The sequence below is a fragment of the Mytilus trossulus genome, chromosome 10 (genome assembly GCF_036588685.1).
Source record: "Mytilus trossulus isolate FHL-02 chromosome 10, PNRI_Mtr1.1.1.hap1, whole genome shotgun sequence".
In the NCBI taxonomy this organism is placed as follows: domain Eukaryota; kingdom Metazoa; phylum Mollusca; class Bivalvia; order Mytilida; family Mytilidae; genus Mytilus; species Mytilus trossulus.
The window spans coordinates 76820301-76843371 of NC_086382.1; the positions used below are offsets into that span (position 1 = coordinate 76820301).

At 31.7% G+C, this 23071-nt stretch overlaps 1 protein-coding gene across 1 annotated transcript in view; it reads right to left on the reverse strand.

Moving 5' to 3' along the window:
• Nucleotides 1-257: 257 nt before the first annotated feature.
• LOC134688588 (uncharacterized) overlaps nucleotides 258-23071 on the reverse strand; it is a 29071-nt gene continuing 6257 nt past the window's right edge. The window contains exons 3-12 of the mRNA XM_063549396.1: nucleotides 17566-17651; nucleotides 13623-13786; nucleotides 12676-12793; nucleotides 9395-9502; nucleotides 8776-8923; nucleotides 7894-8028; nucleotides 4462-4598; nucleotides 3530-3670; nucleotides 2436-2525; nucleotides 258-624 (exon numbers count right to left, since the gene is read on the reverse strand). Coding sequence (XP_063405466.1) covers nucleotides 556-624; nucleotides 2436-2525; nucleotides 3530-3670; nucleotides 4462-4598; nucleotides 7894-8028; nucleotides 8776-8923; nucleotides 9395-9502; nucleotides 12676-12793; nucleotides 13623-13786; nucleotides 17566-17651 — 1196 coding nt within the window. The 3' untranslated portion in view covers nucleotides 258-555. The remainder of the gene's footprint in view (nucleotides 625-2435; nucleotides 2526-3529; nucleotides 3671-4461; nucleotides 4599-7893; nucleotides 8029-8775; nucleotides 8924-9394; nucleotides 9503-12675; nucleotides 12794-13622; nucleotides 13787-17565; nucleotides 17652-23071) is intronic.

Genomic DNA, 23071 nt, shown 5'->3' on the forward strand with positions numbered 1-23071 from the left:
AATAAATGCTACAAATAGTTCTATTTACCAAAATTACAATTAATGATGACAAATTGTTTTATATAACAAAAATTACAATTAATGATAACAAATCGTTCTATATAACAAAATTACAATTAATGATAACAAATTGTTCTATTTACCAAAATTACAATTAATAATAACAAAGTGTTCTATTTACCAAAATTACAATTAATAATAACAAATAGTTCTATATAACAAAATTACAATTATGTTTTATATGAATACTTAAAACATTTTAATATCAGTCAAACATATATTACTGTAATGAAGTACAGATTTCATTTTAAATGATATCTTGGATGATAGCATGTGCTGCATATTAATTTCAACAAACTGTCGAGGAAAAGACATGTCATTTGGTGGTCAGTTTGCATATTATAAACTTCTAATCAGTAACTTGAGACATGACACCGGTCAATTAATGGCACTTATAACTGTTCAGACTGGGGACATTTTGCTACATGTTCACATATTTCCAGGTCTTGTTGGAAGTTACACTTTAGTTCTTAATTTCATCTGTCTTTCATTTGTTTAGTTGTATTTCCAGTTTTTAAGTTGATTCTGTAATTCTTCACAACCAATCCTGTTTCTTACATCAAACTACAAAGTTAATAAAGAATCATACTCCATTGTATCTTATTCTACATAGCATTTGTACTTTTTACATAATTTGTAGCTTATTAAATGCTGAGTTCACATGTAATTCAAATTCAATTGCATTAACTAAGTTTAATTCACATTCGAAACGTTTTAAGTCCTAATGTCTATTCTAATTTGAATTGCAATCCGCGTCACATTCGCTTTACTGTCCAAACGATGTTAACTTTTAATTCGTATTCACAAAAGGGTATTTTTTATGCGAATTATCCACTTCGAATCAATTTGAATTAAAAAAGAAGAGTGTGTGACAGCAATTAGCGAATTTGATACCCATTTGATTTGAATTCAATTCAAATTAAATGTCTGTGTGAACGAGGCATACATTCCTGTTTTACTTAATGCTAGTATAATCAGACTCTAAAACTTCAATTACTATATTCTACCTTCAGTAGATAATGAAATTTGTATTGACCAAAACAAAATGCAAGTACACAGTCTTCTGTTATGGTGCAATAGCTTTAATAGATAACAAGATACTAAAATACTATAACCTACTGAGAGCATATCACTTGAAAGCTCGATTTTATCAGATAGTTTCAAAATAAATATAAACATGATGAAAATTCTGGCCATGTATGCTGTGATTGTCTTAAAACATCATAAATCAAAACTAAATATAACCAATCTAACAACTATAGATAAAGGCTTACCTCAAAACATCTAGTTAATACAGAATGGAAAATACAACTATAGATAAAGGCTTACCTCAAAACATCTAGTTAATACAGAATGGAAAATACAACTATAGATAAAGGCTTACCTCAAAACATCTAGTTAATACAGAATGGAAAATACAACTATAGATAAAGGCTTACCTCAAAACATCTAGTTAATACAGAATGGAAAATACAACTATAGATAAAGGCTTACCTCAAAACATCTAGTTAATACAGAATGGAAAATACAACTATAGATAAAGGCTTACCTCAAAACATCTAGTTACTACAGAATGGAAAATACAACTAAAGATAAAGGCTTACCTCAAAACATCTAGTTAATACAGAATGGAAAATACAACTATAGATAAAGGCTTACCTCAAAACATCTAGTTAATACAGAATGGAAAATACAACTATAGATAAAGGCTTACCTCAAAACATCTAGATAATACAGAATGGAAAATACAACTATAGATAAAGGCTTACCTCAAAACGTCTAGTTAATACAGAATGGAAAATACAACTATAGATAAAGGCTTACCTCAAAACATCTAGTTAATACAGAATGGAAAATACAACTATAGATAAAGGCTTACCTCAAAACATCTAGATAATACAGAATGGAAAATACAACTATAGATAAAGGCTTACCTCAAAACATCTAGTTAATACAGAATGGAAAATACAACAATAGATAAAGGCTTACCTCAAAACATCTAAGTTAAAACAGAATGGAAAATACAACTATAGATAAAGGCTTACCTCAAAACATCTAGTTAATACAGAATGGAAAATACAACTATAGATAAAGGCTTACCTCAAAACATCTAGTTAATACAGAATGGAAAATACAACTATAGATAAAGGCTTACCTCAAAACATCTAGATAATACAGAATGGAAAATACAACTATAGATAAAGGCTTACCTCAAAACATCTAGTTAATACAGAATGGAAAATACAACTATAGATAAAGGCTTACCTCAAAATATCTAGTTAATACAGAATGGAAAATACAACTATAGATAAAGGCTTACCTCAAAACATCTAGTTAATACAGAATGGAAAATACAACTATAGATAAAGGCTTACCTCAAAACATCTAGTTAATACAGAATGGAAAATTCCAGGCATTATGTGTTTATGAATGTACTGTTGTGGACTAATATCTTTAGTTTTTATCTGCAAATGTTAAAGTTACAATGATGATATTAATGAGCTGATAGATATAAATAAGGTATTTGTACCTGAGTAAGACACACCTCTAAAGTAGATAGTTATATCATTTTAACATTGTATCACAATAAATGTAATATTGTGATATTGGAATATTGTACATGTATTATGAATATCCCAATTTGCTGAATTTTCAAGATTACAAGATTATTTATTTTACTGTTTGAAAATTCCTTATTTTCTGCATGTTTATCGGCTGCTTTGATGAACTTCTGTCTAACATTTAATGTCATTAGCCGATATAAATTGGATCCAACCTTTAATTACATTTTCTTGTTCTAGTGACAATAATTATAGTGAAAGTTATTCAAATCTATTAATGTATAAAGATATAGGAACATGTGGTGTGAGTTCCAATGAGACAACTCTCCATCCAAATAACAATTTATAAAAGTAAACCATTATAGGTCTATATGTATGACCTTAAACACAGAGCATTGGCTCACATCGAACAACAAGCTATAAAATATGTAGTAAGTTTATAATTCTTCAAGATGGATGATTTTTATTTCCCAGTCAGCCTTTTAGACATTTTGTTTGTCTGTGTCTCTCTTACATATTCACAGCAGCATTACATACAATGTATGATTAAAGCATTACATACAATGTATGATTAGATTAAAGCATTTCTGATCTAAGACATTTATTAATTTCTGATGGTAGCACCAGAGGAATACTTGACCTCTCACAGTCACACTCCATTGTTTCAATGACAATAGAGGACTAATGATTCTCAGACTTTCTAATATCTTTTGACCCTTTCCTTTATACTAAATATATCCCCCCAACATCTTAACTCCCTACTTACCCAACAATCTCTATGGTAACATATCCATGAAGTTCTCAATATACCAAAACTGTTTTTCTATCAACATTTCTAATGTCATACATTTTTTTTGTACGTCTAAGCCCCAACAATTTTGTACCCTGACGTTTCTATGGTAACATACCTTTTCTATAAGTTTAGTTTTCTGGTAATGTCTCTCATTATACCACATCTGTTTTCCTATTAACATTTCCAATGTCATACAACCTAATCCCCAACAGTCTGTCACTCCAGTTAACTTTAAGCTGTCATCTCCATTCATTATCTATAAAAAAAAAAAAGAAAGAAAAAAAGATTTCATTCATTATCTATAATAAAAAGTCAGTTTTCCAAACAAAGGTCATGTTTCGTCACTCCAGCTTCCTCCAATAACAAAAACTCGTCACCACAAAGAAATGCACAACAACTTGAAAATACCGTTAATCAACTAAACATTTCAGACTTCTATCAATAAAATCAATCAATATGTATACCCATTTTGTTTCATGTCTGCTGATATTTAAGTTGTATCTAACCTTCAATTTCAGGGGTGTTAATTAAAATACTAACTTCAATGGCATATTTTTGAAGATCATACATCATAATGTTCTAACATGTAAGCCGTGGTGTAGTGGTTACTGCATCGGACTACTTACAAATGTTCCTGGGTTTATCCCCGATCAGGAGAGAAAATTTCAGGGACTGAATATTTGGCTCTCCCTTGACATCATTTGCGAGTATGGTCTTGAGGAAACGATGATAGTCCATGCAGAAAGAGACAATAAATTGCTGACCAGTGTTGAGAGAGAGACATATCTCTTGCATGTAAAAGACACACTTCTAGATTTCATAAAAGAGTAGACTAATGCTGCTCTATGGCAGCACTTGCACCCACAAAGTGGAAAGGGTTTAATAAAATTGCAATAACTTGTTTCCCAAATCCACTATAAATATGTTTGAACTAACTAAACATGTTATTTCATTATTCATTTTTTACCTCACGAAAATACGCTTAAATAAACATGCTATTTCTTCAATGTATTATGCTGATGAAACAAAACAATAATATAGACAAACCTCTGGGGGTGTAAGACACGGAGGCAATGACTGCTTAATATATCCAACATCAAAGTCTGTATTACTGGGTACAGAGAGAGACAAGTTTGATATCAGGATATGCTTTCTGATGGGGTCAAGGAACAACATATTGGAAGCTGAAATAAACAAAGGTTTTAGAAATACAAAAGTCATCATGTATTAAAAAAAGTTTGAAAAGCATTGGTATAACTGTTCTCCACTAATTTTACACACAACAGGAGCCCCATGTGGAGCAGGATCAACTCAGCCTTCCAGTGCACTTGCGATCACCCCAATTTTTGATTGGTTTCTTGTTACTCAGTGGTTTTTATGTTGCGTTTTGTGTATTGTTGTTGGTCTTCTTCTTTCTTTGTTTTTTTCCATGGTGTTTATAAACTGATGATGAGTATGAATGTCCCTTAGGTGTCTTTTGCCTCTCATGAAATAACAGCTTCTAGTATTTGTAAAAGGTATTCTTGTATTATAACAGTGTTTTTAAAAGTCACTACGACCTACATATAACTTACTAGTCCAATATAGATAGATAATTCCACATTTATCATGTAGATAAATAACAGCATCTAGCATTTGTAAAAGGTATTCTTGTACTATAACAGTCACTGCGACCTACATATAACTTACTAGTCCAATATAGATAGATAATTCCACATTTATCATGTACAGTACAGTTCAAGAGTACCAACTCTCCCACACCCTACACCGAGGAAAATGTCGGAGCCACTCCGACAAACTCCGAGATTCCTCCCAAAATGTTGGGAGGAATTTGGGAGTAATCTCTCCCAAAATCAGGTAAATGTTTATTGTGATAACGAGCTCACTCTCTACACCGAGGAATTAATTGCCCTTATCCTACTTTGATCTATACCGGCACAAGACTGAATGGGTAATTGGATTACCTGACAGGTAAAGGTTGAAGTAATAAAGAGTTATATTTCCGGTCTACTGTACCAGTTTAAGTGTCAAACAGGTGTATAATTTTAAATGTCTTTTATACTAATTAAATTTCATTTGTGGTAATAAAAACTAAAGTCAAAATATTTTCGTATTTTTTGTTAGCCCATCTAAAAATATCTTAACCTTAATGTACTTGCTTTAAAAAAAACGATTATAAAATATAGCGGAATATGTGAAAAACAAAATATTCTACTTCAAAGTTAAAGTCTTCATTTAAAAATTATAAGTCTAAAAGTTTTATATATGCAAGTAAAAAGGAAAATTTATTCACCATTCATTAGACAAAATGATTGCCCCGTATTAATTGTGTAAATCTACGGCATTTTCTTTTTACGATTATCTAATTGCTGGAATGAATAAAAGACTTAAAAGCAAAATGTTGTTGTTAATTCTTTCAATTGTATTTAAGTTTTATAAAAAATGAAAACTACTTAATTTTGACCTCGATGTCTTCACCAGTAAATTAATATTTTTTTTACGAAATGAGCATACTTGTGTAAAAATAACCGGAAACTTTCGCTAAATTAATCTGAGCAGTTAAATAAAATTACGTGTTTGAAAGTTTTGTATATTCAAGTTAAAAGGAAAATATTATTCCCCATTCGTTATGCTTAACAATTACGGCATTTTCGTTTACGATTTGTTGGCAGTACAGCAGAATAATAATACATTTCCGTTACAACTGGAATACTTCCAGCTGCATTGTTTAATATTAACTTTCGCACAATGAATGTAAATTTGTGTATTTTCAACAAAAGATTTTAAAAACAATTATTTGCCATGCGAAGACAATTCCACGATACACATCTCAGTTATCAACAGTTTGGGTTGAACTTGAACTTGACTTACTTAACAATGTTAAATGCTAAAAATAGTTAACATCAATGTTATCCACAGCACGAGTTTTTTAAAGGGCGGGAAAAAATATCGCGTACTAGTTAACTCAGGTGACCTTTCTGGCCGACCGTGGGAAAGTCCATTCAAGGTTTCTAAAGTTGCAAAACGACATTTTTGTGCAATCGTATTGAGGCTCCAGAAGGTCCTTTTACAATTGATTTATCGGGAAAATATAATTCTTATCCGAATAAACGTGAACACATTTTTAACTATTTGAATTTTAATGTTTTATCTTTCAAAAAAGAAAGTACATTAGACTAGTTATATGTCCATGGTCAATAATATAGATTTACAGTTGGTGATGTATTAATTGAAATTATGATGGAAATTGTCCGGGGTGACTGATTGTATTCAAATGACAATAATCATGATAATACGATAAAGAAATGCCAATTGTAGGCGGTTGGGAAATTTTGAAAATAAAATGATGACTGATTTAACTGGAATAGAATATTATGATGGGCAATTATGAGGTTTGATAAATTTTATTAATAATTAAAGGATTAGTGACCTATCGGATGGCGATAAGCGGATTACTTATCATCACAACTTTTAACATCTTTTGTAAACGTAAAATGATTGAGCGTCATAAACTTGTCAAACACCGGTAGAATTATAGTACATTTATAATATAATTAATGTGAAAATATTTTTCACTTTCCAAATTCAAATGACGAAATTGATATAAATACTTTCGTCAATTTGAAAACCGTTCCATAAAATGCGAAAATGACGAGCACTATCAATATCACTTGAAATTATTTCCTTTGTCAACAGAGTTGTCATTTAACAGTTTCTGTTCGTAATTTGAATTATTCAAGTCTGTATAAATGTACCGAGGTGGTGAAACATCATATTTTACATTGCTCAATAAATTAAGTTTACTTGATGATCCGATGAATCGGGTTACCGAAAAAAAAACATGATTTTATTAGCCAGTTGATTTTTTAATAATGAACAATTAATGCGCTGATATTGCTTATTGAATAAGTTATAAAAGAAACTAATTGTGGCAAAATCGTCCTTGCTGAAAGAACACAATGTATGACCTGACCGGACTGTAATAGAAACACAAAATAACAATTTTCTTCATACTTTTTCGTATGTACGTTCTATTTTAAAGATAACGGCATAAGACAAAAATATAAAAGATAATAATTATCTTATTCTAAATGATATTGTCACATCTTTATCTGTCAAAGAAAGGAAAACATTTGTTCAATTTATAATACCGTGATTTTAAAGCACACCTGTGCAACCAAGATCGATTAAATGTTCAAAGGTAAATTATCTGGGTAATCCAATTATGTTGTCACGCGTCGTTAATTTGAAGTACATCCGATGGGCAATAAACCAATTAACAGCCACGCGGTGTTGGGAGAGAATCTTTGGAGGATTTTAGGAGTGAAATCCGCGGTACTCGGTGTGATTCCGAGAAAATCGGAAATCGGAGAAAAAAGTTATCGAATCGATATTTTTGAACAGTACTGTAGATAAATAACAGCATCTAGTATTTGTAGAAGGTACTATAACAGTCACTGCGACCTACATATAACTTACTAGTCCAATATAAATAGATAATTCCACATTTATCATGTAGATAAATTACAGCATCTAGTATTTGTAGAAGGTATTCTTGTACAATTACAGGGTTTAATAACATTCTGCTCTGCAGTAAATCTTCTAATGTTCCTCCTGTAATAGAAACACAGTTTAAGTTACCATCAAGACTTGCTTTACCTAATCATCTCTTACCTTAATTACAAACATTTGTTAACATTTTTTTTTAGTGTAATGTTTAACTTTATCAGCAATTTTTCCAATTTTACTTTGATTTTTCAAAATGCTTAATATTTGTTAAGATTATAAACAGGAATTGATACTCAACAATATTAGGCAATAACATATGTTCATTTCCATCCGCAATAATTAATTATACACAATCATACAACTGTGTATATACAATTATCACATCATTTTGGACGAGTAAAATAGTTTTTTTTTTTTAAATTGCTTGATATTTTATTTCATAATCTCTCAACACCCACCCCCCTCTTAAAAAAAATCAACCTTTTTCAAGACAAATTGCTGATGGAATAATTGCATTTTATTTTTGATACTGACTTCATCAGCTTGTATATCAGCCTACTCTAAAGGGCTCGCTTGATATTTTCTTGCTGATAATGCTATCATTATATATGTATCAACAACTTGTTTCCATTTGTTTGAAATTATCCAATTATCAATTAACTTCCTCACGCCTTTAATGATGACCCAAATATAATTAAGTTAAAACACAATCAAATTTTGAACGAAAATTGGAGAATTGAACATGAAAAAATACTTAGTTCTAAAGAATGTGGTCGATATATTGCCAAACTAAAACTTAATGTATATATGTCCTTCCTAACTGTACACTGAATGTGACAATATGTTGCCTACCTCTAAAGAATGTGGTACAGATATGAATTTCCTCTATATCATTGTAGACAGCTGCCCATATATGATCTACAATGTGTTTATGTTGTCTGTTGAACAATTTCTTATATACTGTATTGTCAATGTCAAAATCATAGTTCTGGAATTTTACCTGCAAAATATGTTAAATTTTTTTATGTTTTGATTATCATTTTATGAAAATCATTCTACCTGTTGATTGAAAAGACTGTAAAATTTTATCTGTTAGTTGAGGGGGGATAGGACCTTTATCGGGACTCCGAGATCGGGTGTTTTTAAGCTTGGGATTTTGGGATTGACACTTTCGGGATCTGGGGATTCTTTTTTTCGAATTTCAGGAACTCTGGATTCCGTATTTTTAAGCCCAGGATTTTAGTATTTCATGTTTTTAAGCCTGGGATTTCGGGATCAGGACCATTCCTATCCCCCCTATAAGTTTGGGCAGAGGAATAACAAACTATAGTATGAACAGAAAAAATTAAAAAATCAATCTATATTATATGGCAAATATATCTGAGGTTGTATAAGCTGCATGCTTGTTATTTTCTAGCTAAAATATCCATTTTTATGAACATTTTTAATTCAGATCATTTTATTTAATTACCTTTTTAATAACTGTTAAATCATCCATCATGTACACGTTGCCAAAGTCACCAAAGGTTGTCATGGTTTCACCATATTTAGCATGATCTCTTCTGTAGTGTTCATCTAACTGAAAAATCAAAGAAAGAAAGTTACAGTTTTGTTTTTATTAGGGAAAGGTGCTTTAATTGACTATCTAGTAGGTATTTGGGGCCTCAGTAGCTAAGTGGTCTAAGTAGTCAAACTACTATATCTCTATCCTGTCAATACTGACAGTCGTGAGTCGAAATCCCAAAAGTGGCAGGTGCAACCCTGGCTTCTTCCACTTATAAACACCGACTACCTCAAAGTAACACAATAGTGTAAACAGCTATCAATCAATACAAGTTATTGGTTTGTTCATTGTTGAAGGAATTATTGTTGCTTTCATCAGCTTCGTCATCATAGGTTACAAGTATATTCAAATCTCATAGATTTTAGTCATTCCAGATTTTTTGCCCTGATAATAAGATTGGTATATGTGTAGTTCTTATCACTATTAATGAGAAATGTGTCAATAGGACACTGATGATGCCCTAGCTTGCATATCATATAAAGTTATAAAGGGACATAACTGAAGAATATCAAAAATTACTCTACCCAAAAGGAGTAAGTTCGGTAAGGGCCCTGATTATAAAACTGAATGATATAAGATAAAATATGTTTTAATTTGTCTTAAAGACATGTGAGAAAGTAAAATAGAACTATTTGTGTCAATATTTTTATTCTTAAGCGTTGATTTCTACATACAAAACAGGTAATTTCACAAAATTGGCTGAATTTCAAGGAAATAAAAGACCAGGAAATATAGAGCACAGGGTTTGACAAACTAAATATTCAAGTTAAACATGCATAATGTCATTTCAAACATTGTGTTCAAAGATCTTTTTTGTCAACGTATGTGCTCCATGTTTCCTGTCCAATAATCAATGCAAAATTAACCAATTTTCATTGATTTTTTGTGGAAAATAAAATTGAGTACTGTTCGTGACGTCATCAGTAGAAAGCAGGAACGTAAATTTTCAACAAAAAGGCTTAATTCCTATCTAGTCTATGTATTAGCTATGATTCATTGTGATATTGGTCAATAAATCCTGATTTGAAAATTTAAGGTTGAAAATAAACTCATCATATAGATACCAGGACTAAATTTTGTATATACGCCAGATGCATGTTTCGTCTACATAAGACTCATCAGTGATGCTCAGAGGGCCATTTTAGGGCCTTATCGAACCTACTTGATTTGTCTTTTGTGGTAATAAGCATTGTACATAAGCATACCTGCCAACTTTTGAAAATGCCCATGGGGGTTTTAGCGCGCGACAACAATTTCAAAGGTTACAATTCTTTGCGACGACTATTTTGCGCGTGTTATTTTGTGGTCTAGAAAAAGTGTCATATTTTTAAGATGAGCTTACATGCCTTTTTCTTAAGTTTATTTGCATGATTATGGTTACAATATCAGCAGAAAATATGGACAAGTAACTGTAAGACCAAGAATGTTTTTCATGTGCAAGGATACAAAATAGTTGTTGACTTTTACAATTCAAAATTATACCCAAAGAAGGACCTTTATCAGCTGCAGGTTGGTATTAACACCTAGGGATACCCCCTCAATGTATGGACATTAAAAACCACTGATGAGCACACCTTCATATTATTTGAAGAAACTTTGCCAAAGAACTATACATGTTATGCTCTATCTGGTATTATAGTTAACACATGAATTTACATGTAGATATGTTCTTTGCCTTATATCTTCTTTATTATTCAAAATAATAGGACCCTTCATTTAGAAAAGCTGTTCCAAATATAATGTCTGAATTTCCCATTTTTAAGTTAATAAATCTTCATTTTTCTATTTTATTAATTTTACAAGAGTGACTCCTTGACTAGGGGTAGTCCTTCATTTAAGTGATTCCTCATGTTGATGTGGGGGGGGGGGGGGGGTCCATGTGAAAAATAATGAATAGTACATTATACTTTAAATGATTAAATACATTGATTGATTGATTGTTGGTTGCTTTACGCCACATTAGCACAAAAAGGCTATATTGCGGCGGTGATTAAATACATAAATAAAATTATGTTACAGCAAGTGTAATGTCAATAAATTTATTAGTGAATAAACTACTATTTATTATCTTCATGGAAGTACTGCATCATTGAAATTTGTCAATCAGCCATGCTTTTATTCTTATTCTGTGTAAGAACCTCCTTGCAGTTGAAAAATCATTTGCCATGTTCACGTTTTTGCTATTCTAACCACCAACAAACAGAGGAATACAACACAAGTTCAATATCTAGCATGTTAGAACAATCTTGAGAGAAAACGTTTTTGATTGGCTGATTAATTTTATGATGAGAAACATACAATTTGATTGGCTGAACACGATTGTCCGCCATTGGACACAGTTCAAAATCGGGAACAACAATATTTTTCGTGTAGATTTTCACCAAATCGTGTTTTAGAGGGTTTTTCAGGAACACGATCGTGCAATCGTGACAAAGGGTCAAAATCGTGTAGTACACGCCTAAATCGTGAAAGTTGGCAGGTATGCATAAGTTTCATAAATTTGGTTGAAGCAAACTAAAGTAAGAGAATGAAAACCTTGGGAAGGTACACTACAGACAGACAGAAGGGTCAAAATCTTAATGCCTGATAATAATACTCCGAAACTGATTTAGAGAAATAATTTCACCTTTCACCGATAAGCGTGGAGATAACGGTATTGCTCTCCACTTTTTCCGTTAAAAAAAAGGGGAAAAAAATTAATTACATTCTATTTTTATCAGAATCGATACACATATATTGTAATATTTGTTTATACATACCTGTGAATTGCTTATATTAATCATAAATCATTATTAAAACTGGTAATTCCAAACCAGGAAGAGATATCAATACAATAATAGAAAATCGATAACGACAAGTGTGAATTATTTCCGGAAACTTTTTCTTTCTAAACAAACTAGATATACATATTGATAAATTAGAATTTCATATATACTTATTTATTTTACGGTTGAAAATGAAATATATATACTATAGTCTAGATAAATTGTACTTTATTATTGTTACACAGAGAGAAATAATATTAAAATGTAGGTACCCTTCACTAGAAGGCTGGACTAGTGGAGTCAATTGTTAACAGCAAGCAATATATTGTTGAATAAAAAAAAAAAAAAAAAAGATAATAATACTCAGTACAAAAATTGTATAGGGTATATATAATGATATCTGTTGGGCAAGATATATCTTACCTTGTAGAACTTATGAGGTTTAAGATTTGGAGGAAATGCAGTAGCTGACATTACTGGGGTATCATAATATCTCTTCAGAGCTCTGTATACAAACTCTCCTCTTGGCTGGTCAGAAAACCTTCAAAGAAAATATATTTCAATCATGTTGCTCTAACATGATCAAATCTGTCTTTACAACCTGGTGTCTCATTTGACAAATCTGTCTTTACAACCTGGTGTCTCATTTGACAAATCTGACTTTACAACCTGGTGTCTCATTTGACAAATCTGTCTTCACGACCTGGTGTCTCATTTGACAAATCTGTCTTTACAACCTGGTGTCTCATTTGACAAATCTGTCTTTACAACCTGATGTCTCATTTGACATATCTGTGACCTTTAACACTTTCAAGACTGTTTTATTTGCTAAGAAAGGCCATAAAATTTTACTTTCTGTGGATTCATTATCATTCCTTGGGTGCTAATTTTGAGAATTGTATTTTTCTGGTGTAGAAAAAACAATTTTAAATGCCATTATTCTCTATTCTTTGAGCCTTTTGGTCATTATCCTCTATTCTGTTAACCCCATCCAAGGGGGCTCTTTTAACAAATAATCTCTCAACCAAAATTGATGGTAAATTGTACTGAAATGTTTATGACTGATGCTATATTGTAACTGAAGTGTTAATTTCTATGTCATTTGGTCTCTTGCAGAGAGTTGTCTCTTTGGCAGTCATACAACATCTTCTATTTTTAATTAAATTGGATATTCAGATATTATGGTGTAGGACAATGTTCATTCATATTTTACAAAGGATTTTAAAATGTGTTATAATATCATATGTACATAAACTTTTAATAAAATCATCGATCTCATCCGTGTGCTCCATAAAAGGAGAGAATTACAAATGAAGAAGATTGGCGGAAATTTTAAGGTACCATATGATGCTGTTACCGTGGATACTTACTCGGCAGACAGGAAGTAACACCATTTTACTGCACACTTGAGCTCATCACACGGTGCTGTTGAATGTTTACCCAGACTATAACATAAATCATTGACATCAGGGCAGCATCCATATGGCCATTGTCCATCCAGAGTATGATTCAGACCTATAAAACCTTCTCTTACCTGAAAAGAATAATCACATGAGACAGGTTTGCAGTTACCTGGTTTTTGTAAACACAGAGTTATTTCACGTTCTAGAACATAGTAAAGCATGTAAAGTTTGCTGACTTTCAGATAGCAGTATATCACAATGTATATGTAACTATACTCAACACCAAATGAAGCACACAACCTCTCTTAAGGTCTTTGAAGTAAAATATACTTTTCAAATAACTTTTTCAACCATGCAACCATGCATGTATGTTTGGCAAATGTTTGGTGTGAGCCAAGGCTTTGTGTTGAAGGCCGTACCTAGACCTATAACTGTTTACTTTTATAAATTGTTACTTGGATAGAGAATTGTCTCATTGGCACTCATACCATATTTCAAAGAGAGAAAAATATTCAATGCATGACCTAACAACACTTTAATTTGTAAATGCGCGTAGTGCACAAGTTAATTATCAGTGTTGTTTGGTCACCAGTTGAATATTCGTTGAATTGAAACTCTTTGATTAGTTATTGAAAATGAACACGGAATTCAGTGATAAGTTTGTCAATGAAAAATCTCCAATTATGAGACCGAAACTCCAGCTCCAAAAATTCAATATTCCAGTTATGACTCAATAACTCTGTCACATGTATGTCTCTAAATCAGTAAAAGGCTTCTGTCAAAGTTTTGTAAAACTCTCTGAAGATTGAAAAAATAATTAATGTGTAACAAATTTTAAAACCAGACTGAATATTTTTGTTTACTGTACATGTTGAAAAAATCTAAGTCCATTTATCAGTAAAGTACGTAAAAATGGATCCTTATTGTGTATGTGTTTATAATTTATACTTGTATTTACCATAATAAAAATATTGTTTACACTAAAAATGAAAATAAATATATTTAAAAATTTCGCTCTGGAAACTGTATTATTGTCATAAACAAGCTACTGTCTAAATTTCCTTGAAGGTTTGACAAAATTATTGATGACTGAAAAATTTTCACCACAGAATCACAGACTGAAATTATGGTCTTAGTTTTAAAGGAGAATCATCTAATATGCCCTCCAGTAATTTTTTAACTACATAAAAACCATGACTAAACTAAATTCATGATTCTATAATTATTGTAGGTAACCGGTCGATATAAATACATTAGAAAACTTGTAAAAGGTAAACAGTTAAATTCCATCTTTGATAAGTTTTTTGGATGTAGTGGATTTACTGTAATATAATCAATAATCTTCTTATCTCATATATGTTGTACGAATAACAGTTTAGAAAAGAGAACTGTGTGAATTATTTTTTTCTAAATATGACCATGTCTCGTCAACAAGGACAATGTCCTATACAATGTCAGTTGTGTGAAGGAGACCCTAAAGTAAAATGGAAGTGTCTCGACTGTGACTTATTGATGTGTAGTAAATGTAAGGATAAAGTACATTCTAAATTCAAGTCAGAAAAAGTCCATAGAATCATTGACATTAAGGAAATAGGCCAACTAGGCAAGGAAATGGGATCCACATCTGGTCAGCCAAAAGCAAGAGTAAGCAGTTCTCCAACTAATGTTAAACTAATTAACATTAAAGAATACAAGACCAAAATTAAGGACATAAATTTGTTGGCAGTATCCCTGGATGGTTCATTATGGATTGGTGATGGAAATGAGAAGAAAGGTTTCCACCTCTTCACATCATATACAGCACTACAGAATGTTAAACTAGTAGGAGATAAGGTGAAGGTCATATCCAGTTTTAATCTGTTGGTATGGGATGTAGCTGTTACTCCTAACAATGATATCCTACTGGCTACAGGCATAACAGTGGGATCAAGACTGAAGCAGATCAAGGCGGGATCTAATAAAGTGTCTGATTCTGTATACTTTGTAGAACTGTCTTATATCAAAAGTGTACATGTGACAAAAGATGATAGAGTGATAGTAGGCAGTTATAAAGAGGTTGTTGTTATGGATACAGATGGTACACATTTAACAAGGTATGAAAAGGATGAAAACAAGAAAGTTATATTTGATGGAAATATTCTGTCTATAACCAGTACCCTCAATGGTAATATTTTTGTGGCCCAGACAGATGATATTCCAAGAGTGCTTGTGTTAGGTAAAGGAGCTGTCATCAATAATTATACAGGACCTCCTTCTATAAACAGGCACAGTTCATTCAATCCAATGTCTGTTATAACCACACCAATGGACAATGTTATTGTAGCTGATTATAGCAGTCATACACTACATATACTGGACAACACTGGTCAACTACTGACCACCTATAATACCAGACATAGGCATAGAATATCCAAAATCCCTGGCCATAACAATGGAAGGACCCTTTGCAGTGTTGTATATAGGATGTTATACATGGTCATATGAAGACAGTTCTGACATTGGAAGGCTGTACAAAATGAACATTATTGGATGTTAAATAAGTTTTCTTTAAATATCTTAACATTCAACAAAAACAAAACAAGACAAGATAAAAACATTCTGATGTTGATGTTAAATGTAAACTGTATGTAACTGTAACAAATTATAAAAATAAATGTATACATGTATAATTTTTGGATGTAACAAGTATTCTGGATGGCTGACAGTGTTTTGTCTATCAGCTCATAGACATAATTTAGTCATGTGACCGTGACGCTAATAACATTTTTTCATGATTAACTCAGGTTTAAAATAGAACTTAGAATTGAATTATATTTTTACAGTCTATTTGAAATAACATAAAAAATGATGTACACACTTTAAAATAACCCGTGTATCTATATGTTGCTTTTTTCATTTTTTTTGTTTATCATAATACAATATCAAACACCCTTCACAGTACACTCGATATAAAAAAGTAAGAGATGTGGTACAATTATCAATGAATCAACTCTCCACCAGTGACTACATGACATACAAATTAATAACTAACAGTAACCATACAGCCTTCAACAATGAGCAAAAACCAAACAGGATCCCAAGCTAAAAGAGGCCAAGAAATGACAAATGTAAAACAATTCAAACGAGAACAGCTGGTTAAAATAATGGAAGAATGTGTGTCTAAAACAATGTTAACTAGCTTGTAAATATGCCAGAGCATGACTGATTTTTTTCCTTTGAAACTTTGGTTTATCTTGTTTCTGTATACTTTCATTAGAGACTGCTCCATGGTTTTGAGTGCTCTCAATATTCAATAACAAACGGTAATGGGGTACCTAGAAAACAGTTAAAGAGAAGCCATCACAGCAAATTTTGTCAATTTTTACATTTATAAAGGGACATAACTTATGAATGGTAAACATGAAGCTACAGAAATTCAATCAAAATGATTCTGGTTATAAGCATAGGGTACAAATTTCAGACTGTATTATGCTATGTTCTGGTTATAAGCATAGGGTACAAATTTCAGACTGTATTATGCTATGTTCTGGTTATAAGCATAGGGTACAAATTTCAGACTGTATTATGCTAAGTCAGTTAATAGAAAAGCAACAGAGACGCAAAATGGTAGGTTGCAACAGAATGTTCACATGGTTCAAGATTGTCAATATTAAACACTTTAAAAACATCATACATATTTTCATACATTTCAAAATGACTATATATAGTTGGAGATGTATAACTTCAATAGTTGTGATCATAAACTATGCATGGCCTTGATGGCTGGAGCTGATTACACAAATAGCATGAATAGGGGTTTTCTTTCAATAATTTTGCTAAAAATGTTTGGAAAAATGGAGAAAAAAATCCCAAACAATTCTATTAAAGGACATTGAAACAGCTATAAAACTACCGGTACCATAAAAGTTACCTTTAAACAGAATTTAAAACTACAATGTACATCCCTACACCTGGATGATTTCTCTACAGTGTCTGATGTTATTCTGGGCTGTATCACTGAAAAAGAGGGAAACAAATAAAGAAACAGTGCCAGGAAACTAACACCACAAATTTATCATAGCAATGCATCTATATCATGTATATGACTATATATATATTTCAATGGCATTATTGGCTAGACAATAATCTTAACCTACCCTATAACATGTCACAAGACTTCATTAACAAATTATGCCACAGGGAACAGATTACTTTTGAGTATCCTATCACATGTGTATGTCTTATTAAACCTATTTCAAATATTGCATATTGAAAGGGAGATAACTGTCAGTTTTTAATGCTGTAAAATCTACTACTTGTTTTGACATTTTAAAACTTTCAACAGTAAGATCAGGTCTGAAAAAAATCAATTAAGATGTTCAACATTGTTCTATTGATAAACAGGTAATTTAAACATTATATAAAGCTTTCAGGGACTTGGTGTTATAAGACTTTCTATCAATTCTAACTTGTGATCTTACTAATATTTACCATAAGTGTAATATCTGGGACATGGTGTTAATCAAAGAGCAGAATGCTCTGAGGGATACGATTGCCATAGTTTTCATTGACACATGTATAGCAGTTCTGCCAAATTTTCATTAAACAAATGCATGAGATTTGGCCAAAATTCAAAAGATCAAAGAGGAAAGAAATAGATCCAAGAATACTGTTGCAAAAAAAGCATGAACATGCGCGAGTCTCAAGCATTTTTGGCCGGTAACCCTGGTACAGCTGGATAGTATTATTCTCTAAACTAATTCAACTGCACATGCAAAATGTAACAATCTGAATAGTCACTCAACTTAAAGAATAGCCAATCCCTGTTACAAGTGTATGAGCCATGTACTTATTGTGTTTTATCGAATTATAGTTATACTGTACCATTGTAAACTCGTACCATTAAAAAAAAAAAAAACTCGAACCATTGCTAACTCGTACCAACTTATTTAAATGCATTCAAATGGTGTTAAATGATGAATATACATGATATACGTTACTTTCACCCAATACCTCTTAAGTCTGTAAAATGTATATAATTTGAAAGTACAATGACCAATTTGTAGCTTATGTTCCTTGTATATTGGATAGAAAATACTGTGGCAGATGTAGATAATTAAGGTATATACAGTTTCACCCGAAGAAAATTTTTCATGAATAATAAAATCTTAGCAGTTAGTCAAAATGATTGCCAAAATTATTTTTACTGTCTATAAATAAATGTAACAATGAAATTTAACTGATTCCTGTTAAGGGGGTCCGCATTTCCCCCGCAAAAAAAGCACATGGCTTTCAACAATTGTAAACATAGCATTCAATTTGTGATCATGGATTACAGCTTTAATTAACTTAAATTGGATATATACATATTCAACATGTTCAATTTTAATAAGGTACAGTTAAAGCAATGTTTTAACTTTCCTCTGGATTAAGTTCTACAGTGGCGGATCCAGAACTTTTCCTAAGGGGGAGCCCGCTGACTGACCTAAGAGGGGGCCCGCTCCAGTCATGCTTCAATGATTCCCTTTATTATCAACCAATTTTTTTCCACAAAAAAAGGGGGGGGCTGGATCCGCCTATGTTCTAGTTTGAAAGATCAGTTAAAACATTAATGCTTTAAAACATTCTTTATTTTTGTCTAAGTTTTCATTTAACTCCTGTGTAAAATTCAAGTAATTCAACTTTATTTCTATTAAGTTTACAAACAGAAACCCATAAAACATCATATTTTTTATATATTTTTCTGAATGTTACCACTTCCCAGTAGTACAAGTTAACTTTTTTGGTTCCAATGCCGTGGTACGAGTTAACTTGCTTCCGTATCTTATCACCGTAATTCTAGGAGGAACCCTAAACTGGACCCCTATCATATTGTGTTCACTTATCGCTACACTGACCTTCGGTGCGAAGCTAGGGTATCACCAGCCCAGTAGCCAGTACTTCGGTACTGGCATGAAAATACGGATTGTTTGTGTTATTAAAATTTGCTGTTACAAAATATTAGAAATTATTTTAAATTAAGGAATGTATCTCCCTCATGCAAAGCTCTGATTCCTTTCACTGATTTGGCTATACTTTTTGGACCTTTTGGATTATAGCTCTTCATCTTTTATATAAGCTTTGGATTTCAAATATTTTGGCCACGAGCATCACTGAAGAGACATGTATTGTCGAAATGCGCATCTGGTGCAAGAAAATTGGTACCGTTAATTTTATTATATATATATAGAACGGCGGACCAGTTTAGGAGGAACCCCATTTCTTACTCTTTAATTATTGAAGTTCCTTTGGGTCAGAGGGCATGACTCCTTTCCGTACACACTCCTCTGTTTACATTGAGATCGTTCTTAATATAATACGACGTTTACCGGCATTAACGAGTTAATTCTTCTTGACGAATACTTCGAAAAGGGAGACAACTCGAAACGATAACATGGAAGATTCCATTTCTGCTGAAGGGGTGTTATAGGTAATTTTTACGATGAAACATTTATTTTAATTTAAATTATGCATGTGATTTAAAATTATGCAACAACAACAGCCCTCCATATGCAGACAGACATAGAAAGAATCCTATGAGTTTCAAATTAATCAATGAAGCGGGGAATCACTCAATCTGATACCCCTTGAAATCAGGAAAACTACACGCAGGGGGTCTCACTAATTAGCGACAAAAAGCGTCAAGAAGCGACAAGAAGAAAAATAATAAGTGACAAAAAGCAACAAGAAGCTATTTAGCGACAAGAATACATTTTGTTATCACATACATTAAAATATTTTTTAGGATTATATTGAAAGATGAAGAAATAAAAACAAATTCGATGAAGAGATTGTGTACTTTTTATTATCATATTGATAGATGTAGAAATTAAACATGTGTAAGAGCAAAGGAAATGTAAACGCTATAAAATGAAAATAAAAACAGATTTGTCACCTTCCTTTTGAAGGATTTAATAAAACAAAAACATGAAATATTATTTCCTTCCTAACTGTACAATTAATTTTTCCTGATAGGACCAACATTAGCTGTGGCTTCACTCTAAGGTAATACACAATTAAGAGCAACAAATGAGATTAACTAGGTGCGTGTCCTTTGTTTTATTGCAACAATAACATCCATTAACACCTTCATCAATTACACGCACCAGAATATAAAATTATTGTACCGAATAGTGAACACCTGTTGAAAACTCAAGATTGTCATCAGTTTCCTTTAATCTTCAATCTATATGCATAAACATGATAAATATCGTTAAATGAGACAATACACTAAATAAAATGATGAAAAATATTCACATTGTAATTATGTTTTCCTCTTGTTTGATTTCAGTTCTTAATTTGTATTTCCATGACAATTTGTGTATGAATTTTCTGGACAATTATGCACAAATAATGCATTTTGCAAGTTAATTATATATTGTACAAAAATAGTTTTAAAAACAAATAAAAAGACAAAATATACTTCCTGTGATACCTTATAAAATATCATGTAAATAAATGTAGCAACTGAATTAGATTTACAAGTTTCATTTTCCCCCCCTATCAAAATTAACTTTCCTGTCGTTGAAATTGTTTTCTTTTGCATATTTTTTTAATATTTATTTCGAATAAGTAATATAAATAAAAAATGTTTTCTTGTCGCTAAATAGTTTCTTGTTGCTAATATTATTCTTCTTGTCGCTTCTTGACGCTTTTTGTCTCTACAATTCTTTTTGTCTCTAATTAGTGAGACCACGCATGGACATTAATACATAAACAAACCGCGACTTGCGATTTGGAACAAGAACGTTTATTAAATGATATGATGAATGGTTCTCCATTTCTTTATGAGAGTACAGTATCAAATATCAGTTTCATAACGGTAAAATATAGAAATACTCCACTTCAGTTCTTGTGACAGAAATAGAATTATCGATCGGCTTTCAGAGAACTCTCGCAAGTTATCAAAATTTGGGAATTCCCTCTGACGTGTTTCTAAATTTATAAAAACACTAAATATAAATACTGTTTAATTCTGATTTTCCGTATTGTTAAAAACACGCATATAAGTCAAGGAAAATATCATACATGAAGATTATGAGTAAAACATTACAGGAAAGTTGTTTATGTTCAATTGTTTTGCTTGTTTTTACCTTTTAAAGCAAGACAATCATAAGAATCTGAGATGTTGCCGAATGATTAGAATAAAACGAATGACGTGAGGGAGTGTGTCATAGGGTCAATGGTAAAAGTCTACAGATTGCTTGACAGCAATCGTATCCCAAAAATAGGACTTTCTATCAATTCTAACTTGTGATCTTACTAATATTTACCATAAGTGTAATCTCTGGGACTTGGTGTTTAAAATAGGACTTTCTAATAATTCAGACTTTCTATTAATTCGGACTTTCTATTGAATTCTAACTTCAGGTCTTACTTATATTTACCTAGGACTTGGTGTAATAGGACTTTCTATAAGTTTTAACTTGAGATCTTACTAATATTTACCATAAGTGTAATCCCTGGAACTCGGTGTAATGGGACTTTCTATTAATTCTTACTTGTGATCTTACTAATATTTACCATAAGTGTAATCCCTGGACCTCGGTGTAATGGGACTTTCTATTAATTCTTACTTGTGATCTTACTAATATTTATCATGAGTGTAATCCCTGGGACTTGGTGTAATAGGACTTTCTATTAATTCTAACTTGTGATCTTACTAATATTTACCATAAGTGTAATCCCTGGGACTTGGTGTAATAGGACTTTCTATTAATTCTAACTTGAGATCTTACTAATATTTACCATAAGTGTAATCCCTGGAACTCGGTGTAATGGGACTTTCTATCAATTCTAACTTGTGATCTTACTAATATTTACCATAAGTGTAATCCCTGGGACTTGGTGTAATAGGACTTTCTATTAATTCTAACTTGAGATCTTACTAATATTTACCATAAGTGTAATCCCTGGAACTCGGTGTAATAGGACTTTCTATTAATTCTAACTTGAGATCTTACTAATATTTACCATAAGTGTAATCCTTGGACCTCGGTGTAATGGGACTTTCTATCAATTCTAACTTGTGATCTTACTAATATTTACCATAAGTGTAATCCCTGGGACTTGGTGTAATAGGACTTTCTATTAATTCTAACTTGAGATCTTACTAATATTTACCATAAGCGTAATCCCTGGACCTCAGTGTAATGGGACTTTCTATTAATTCTTACTTGTGATCTTACTAATATTTACCATAAGTGTAATCCCTGGGACTTGGTGTAATAGGACTTTCTATTAATTCTAACTTGAGGTCTTACTAATATTTACCATAAGTGTAATCCCTGGAACTCGGTGTAATAGGACTTTCTATTAATTCTAACTTCAGGTCTTACTTATATTTACCTAGGACTTGGTGTAATAGGACTTTCTATAAGTTTTAACTTGAGATCTTA